The 6,468-nt window shown below is 36.6% G+C and overlaps 1 protein-coding gene across 1 annotated transcript; it reads left to right on the top strand.

Annotated features, from left to right (window-relative positions):
- Positions 1–1,767: 1,767 nt before the first annotated feature.
- LOC149252324 (uncharacterized) lies at positions 1,768–2,573 on the top strand. The gene is made up of 2 exons (XM_089454122.1): positions 1,768–2,265; positions 2,370–2,573. Exons 1-2 carry the CDS (start codon positions 1,792–1,794, stop codon positions 2,571–2,573), a joined length of 678 nt encoding a protein of 225 aa, XP_089310248.1. The 5' UTR covers positions 1,768–1,791.
- Positions 2,574–6,468: the final 3,895 nt, after the last annotated feature.

Raw genomic sequence — 6,468 nt, 5'->3', positions numbered from 1 at the left:
TTATGTAGGAAATAACTAATTAAATGTTGATTTTGTATTTTAAATGTTTTCCTGTGCATGCAATTGAGAAAGAGGTACAAGTCTTTTTTCTTTCTGCAGTAAGTATGGAAAACTAGCAAGTTTTTTTTTGACAGGAAACTGAAGAAAATGGATGAAAATCAACTGATCTATTGATCTATATACCTAAGAATGCACAAAAAATGAGTAAAATTGAATAAGTTTGTCTCTAATGGTTAAAGTAACCAGGTAAATTGACCGATGCCTTATATCAACTCTAATAAATTAATAATGAATGTAAAAAGGGCAAGTTTAAATAGCATTCACAAACCATTGATGCTGAATGATGGATTTAGTAGACATTAGACTTATTTGTCTTTTTTAGTTTAGGATTTAGTTTCTAGAACTTAGGAGTATTTTATCTTTATTATGGCTTATTCTGTAAACATAACATGACAGTTTAAGTTCTAAGTTTGAACCTACCTTTTGAATTGTTGATTGCATTTTGCAACTCCTTGGTCGTGAATATGATGCTTTGTTTCATTTCGTGGATGATGTTATTGATTACAATTTGTTGATGGCAAATATTATCTGTTGAAACTTGAAGGTTGATGTTATGGTTGGTCATTTGATGACAATGATATAACTGCTAGATGATTGATGCTATATGTGTACTGAATGGTTAATAGTTTAATGATGATCATTAATAGTTTAGTGAAAGTGATCCGGTCCGGCCTCATCACTTTCACTAGTGCTCTTGGTGTTTGTGTTGGTATTGAAGATTTCATTGTCTTTTCTTTGTTCTAACACATCTCTTTTGCCACGGGTAGTGGCATGTGAGCGTAATGATTGCCTATTATAAATTTCAGATATTTATGGCAGCACCGAGAATCTTGGAGGATAGAGTACTAGTAGAGTTGTGATGTAAACATACATTGTAGAAAGCCCTTTCATTCAAGTCTAGTCCTGCTTAGCAAATGGTCACCCTAAAAAAACATGGCCAACATTCATTGGATTGCATCTGTTCATGTTGTCAAAGGAATCTTTTCTTTTAGGAATGCCATGTTCAAAGTGCATGAGGAAAGAAGCAACATCTTAAAGGAAATGCTTGCATCCCAAATTTTTTGTATCCTTTTGTGCTATTTAATATTGTCATCATTGAGTGATTGATATTTTAGACCTCAAAAAAAGCATAAAAGAGGTTTTATATTTATATATATGTTGGATAACTTGTTAAGATTGAAATTTTGGTTTTGATGTCCTTGCATATTGTTTGACCAGATCAGTTGAAAATGCACAAGCAAAGCAAATGGCAATATATCATTGATCTTGAGGTGCAAGACCTCAAAGACAAAATGACATTCTCTAGGAAAGACTTGGTTTGGGCAGAAATAAATAGAAAAAAAAATAGTATTGATCGAGTTGCTGTAATCCCATTACGATGAGTTGCTGACTTTATCAAAGGAGAGGAGGAAAATCCTATTGCTCCATGTAATTCATACGAAAAACAAAAAAAGAACCAAAAGAAAGAGCTACTACTGCTTTGCAATATGATATGTGAGTATTTAAAATATGTATTGTTTAGATCTTTTGAAACCATGGTTATCTTTCTTTGTATGTACTAACAATTTAAATTTTTTGTGTAGTTATCATTGTTCATTTGGTCCAAAGGACAAAAGAGGAAATCTTTCAGCTAAACAAAGGACCTCATTTGTGCAGAAGAGGGGTTGCCAATGCCACTTTATTGTGAAAGTTATGCATGAATTTCCTGATAGAGCAATATTAACTTTCAATATGTATGAACATGAAGATAGGGAAGGTTGGGCTTGTCATGGTCAATGTGACATTTCAGGTGAGACCAGGGCCTTGCATAGGCCAAAGCTGTCAAGGGACATTGTTGCATATGTAGAGAGTTGTTTCTTTTTGGGAGTGCCTATTGATGTAGTGTATAGAACCCACATTAAAAGACATGTTGACATCGATGTGGCAGCTCGAGATAGAGATTTCTTCTTATGCAGGAAAGATATTGTAAACATCTATAATAAGTTGGCGAAGGGAAATTATCAACTTCACAAAAAGGATGAAATGAGTGTAAACCTTTGGTATCAAAAGCATCGAGAAGATTTTTTCTTTTACCAAAAGCCCAATGGTGTGGAGGTCCCTTTTATAATAGGGATTCAAACAAAGTGGATGTTGGAGACAATGGTCAAGTTATCGCACAATAGCTTAATAGCCATGGATTCAACATTTAACACAAATAAATACGGGGTAAGTTAGATGCCAATGATTTATTGAATATATTTATTTAAGTTGTATACATTCAGAATAATTAATAACTTGTATTTGAATTTATGTAATGTTGAAAATGACAGTACCAGTTGTATACACTCGTGGCATTTGATGAACAACAAAGCGGAGTCCCTGTTGCATGGGTCGTGGCATCACGAAACACATCAGATGATATTGCAATATGGCTGGAGCAGCTCATGCACAAGTGTTTCCAAGCCCGTCCTGATTGGAAAGTCAATGCTTTCATGGTTGATGATGCACTGGCTGAAATCAGTGCCCTGAGGTAACTTTAACATTGTCATGATATAACCAAACTTGCATTTTTTCTAAAAATACCACACTAACATGCATTGAATATGGCAAGAGGATCATAGGTTGTGATGTGATCTTATGCGTTTGGCATGTACAAAGGGCTTGGTTGAAAAATGTCAATCGGTTGGCCACTAGTTCCATAAAAGCCAAGGAGATGTTCAGTGAGTTAGGTTTCAACATGAAACACACTCTCAATTATGAAGTGGAAGATGAAATCAATCAATTTTTTATTAAGTTTGCAGATGAAGAGAAGTTCTTAGACTATTTCAACAAGAATTGGGTCATTGGAGATAAGATTCGTAAGTAAACATTTGTTTCATATTATATGCATTTTTTTCTTTTATAAAGGTGATATAGTGAGACTGACATCATTCTATTTGCAATTAGGTATGTGGGTGAAAGGTTGTCGGGAGTTTCCTCATGCAAATCAAGAGACCAATAATTCTGTTGAGTCATACCATTGTTACTTAAAAACAACATTTCTATCTTATAGAAGGAAAAAATGTGCCCGGAGGATGGATTGTTTAACGTATATGCTACTAACAATAGTTGAACCTTGTTATCGGTTCAAGGAAATCTTAAAAGAAGAAGGATTTCTAAACAACTACAAGAGAGAAAAGAAGCTAGAATCATCAGTGGAACGAGCAAGAAAAATTATGGATACTGATTGTTGTCCTCATGAGAGCATAACCCATTCTTATTGGGTGAGAAGTCAGACAGATCGAGGTAAAAAATACCTTGTCACCTGGTATCGTAAGGATTTTATAACGTGTGAATGTCCATGGTCTATCCGTGGAAACATTTGCAAGCATGCCATAAAGGTCAATTGGTTGTATTTCCACTTGGATAATTCAAATCCATTGCTTCATCAGCATGCAGAGGATAACATATGCAATGACCCACCTGAGATCAATATAGAGCCTCAAAACCATGATGTAGATGTCAATGCTACTCTTATGGCCACAACCATTGTTGATGCAGATGTCGAGGCACTTCATTTGGCAAGGGAAGAGTTGTTTAGCTATACACGTCTCATTTTAGATAACCCTCCTACTACTTTGACGAAGACAATCCAGTTGACTGGTATGCTTAAAAAAATGTTGGATGAAGCCAATAATTTGCACATTACTGATTTTGACTTCACACCTGGATTGGGTTCTCTTGATCCATATTTGAAGAGGAAAAAGAGTTTCCTTAGCCCCACAAAGAAAAGAAGAAGCATAAAAAAAAACAATGGTTTGGAAATTGATTTAAATGTTGATCCATCAGAATATGAACCATTTGAGTTTCAATACCTCAATAAGAGAGGATGTCATCGATCAAATAATGTCGTGTCTATGGTTCCAGGTTAGTTTCATGTGTTGAATAAAGTCATCGTTTTAGATTTAAGTATTTCATCATCACCATTCTTTAACATGTGCTATGTTTATTTTTACAGCAATGCAACAATCCCCAACCATGGCGATAACCCAAGACCAAAGGGAGTGGCAAGACCATCCAATCTTACCTGCCATGCCAGGTACATTTGACACTCTTTCATTGTGTGTGCACATATACCTTGATGCTCTAGAAAATTTCTTTGCGATAACATTTGACAGTTTTCTAGGTAACTATAGAATAAGTGGAGAAGCATCATCTTCTACCATGACTGATCATCTATGGAAGGACTTCAACTCTAGTGGGAATCAATGAGGTATGCATAAAGAATAGATAAGCTAGGTTTTCATGGCGTCGTCAGGTGGCCCTTTTTAATATGATAAGTATATTTATGTTTCCCTATTGTTATGTTGTTATGAAAATAACTTTTTCATAATCTATTCATGCTCATGCTGTTATTTTTTCCCTATCCATCATGCTGGGTGTCAAATAGAATCTCTTTAGTTATTTATGTTCATGCAACATGTTTGATTTTTATACTTAAACATGTAGTTACTATGTTCTCATACCTATGTTCATGGTTCGATGTTTATTAGATTTATAGATATTTATATTTTACATATTTATAAATTTATGGTTAGATGGTGAAAGGCCAATGAGGTTTGAACCTTATCATTGCATTTTTTGTTGTTGGATTTTTTGCTCCTTGTTATAGACATTTTTGTGCCTTACAGCATTGAGCATGAAATGTCCATAATCCAAGGGATCCAAAGTCCCTAAAAGAGTTGTTCCTACCCCTAAAGGAACAAGGTCAACAAATGACAGCTTCTCCCAGAAGTTCTCCACCAGAAACTGCCCAAAACTAGTCAAATCAGGATCAATTCAGAGGCTCCACTAGTTGCCTGCGTTGAAATGCAGAGGCTACACTGGCTAGGTGCATTGCAATGCAGGTGGAAGCATTACCAGGGTGCGATGAGCAGGAAATGACAAATGGCAAGCTCATTCAACGAGGTGGAAAGACCCTGGAAGCTTCCAGAATCTTCTCCAATGACACTTGCCTCAATGAATTCGACTAGTGATGAGTAAGAGGCTCTCAACCTCCAAGTGGAAGCAAGAACTGACAGAGAGAAGCCACAAGTCAAAACATAAGCTGACTCATCCTCTCTGCTTACATCTATATATGGATCTCTCACCCAGAGGTTCAGGAGGCTGGAATTTTGTATTTTTCAGAGAATTACTGTTGGTTTGAGATTGAGATTAGTACATTGGGTGATTTATGCTTTGTTGGAGGAGAGGAAGGGATTCCTTTGCTGGGAGGTAGATGCTGGATCGGGACTCACTTGGTTGTATCTCCTCTTGGACTTTATTATCATATCAATAAACTATTTGAGTTTCTCCTACATGCTGTGTATCAATGATGTTTTGTTATATTTGCATGTTTAGCTTAATCTGATCCTGAGCTTTTTATGAATGTATATCTATATCTTCGTGTAGTTTCTCTCTCTTGTGATCTTGCAGGGATTCGGTGAAGCTGGGCCGGTGAGAGAGCTGGGAGCTGGGAACTACTGAAGAGAGGAGCGATTGGATCAACAAACTAGCGAAAGACACAGGTTAGTTAGATCCTTTCTCCTCATTTACATTTCATAAAGAAGAATACTCAAATAAGTTTCCTTGTTTGTTGCTAAGGCACAATCACACCTTAGAGAGGGATAGGGGCATTCCGAATTGGATACTTTTCCCAACAACAAATTGGAAACTCCGCTGGGGAATGTATCTTGTTAGTTTATTTTTGTTTCCATTGTTGTTCTTCTCATAAACTCAGGAGTGCCGAATCGAAATGCATTTGCCATTTTCAAATGCAAAGTAGAGATCTGCCACTCTAGTCCACTCACTGGGCTTGTTTTTATGATCTGAACAGCTGATCCACAAGTGCTCTAACAGCCCATCCACAAGTTCTCTAACAGCCCTTTGTGATAGATCTTTGTCCTCTTTTAAATCATCCTCCTAATTGTACCTAATTGATAGCTTTTATCCGGCCAAAAACTGTAGATTAAACTGCAAACTGTGACCCAGAACCCAGAGACAATTCTCGTTTCTGCTTCAGCGCAGACTCTGTGAAGAGATTCTGCATTTCAACGCAGGTCCCGTGAAGGATACCTGCGTTGAAGTTCAGTTTCTCTGTGCTGAGGGTGCACTGATCAGCCTTTGTCTTGTGCAGTCGTGGTTCCCTGCTTCCGTTTGATCAATTTTATCTCTGTTTTTTGCAGCCTGTTATCAGTCAGTGTACCTATCTGAAACCCCTTTTCTTTGCCTCAATTCCACCTCAGTTGTATAAAGAAACTGTATTTGTTCTTTGTGTATTTGTTACATCATTTGCAGTTTCCCATTACAAAAGTAAACTAGTCATACTGTCGCCCTTAGATCTAGACCTGTCGTAAGTGTCGTTTTGATCTTAGGAGTGAGTTTGTTTGCTGTTCACAGTTGATTGCGCTT

This window comes from Pinus tabuliformis, chromosome 7, assembly GCF_031772625.1.
Source record: "Pinus tabuliformis cultivar Carrire ecotype Pingquan chromosome 7, CPIR1, whole genome shotgun sequence".
Taxonomy (NCBI): domain Eukaryota; kingdom Viridiplantae; phylum Streptophyta; class Pinopsida; order Pinales; family Pinaceae; genus Pinus; species Pinus tabuliformis.
Note: the sequence above shows the minus strand (reverse complement) of the source record. Positions and strands in the feature narration are given on the sequence as shown.

What these genes read in the sequence shown, in the direction of transcription:
- LOC149252324 (XM_089454122.1), top strand. Translation starts at nt 1,792, where the DNA reads ATGTATGAACATGAAGATAGGGAAGGTTGGGCTTGTCATGGTCAATGT. An exon ending in TTAACACAAATAAATACGGG is followed by an intron (nt 2,266 to 2,369) that starts GTAAGTTAGATG and finishes TGAAAATGACAG; the next exon opens with TACCAGTTGTATACACTCGT.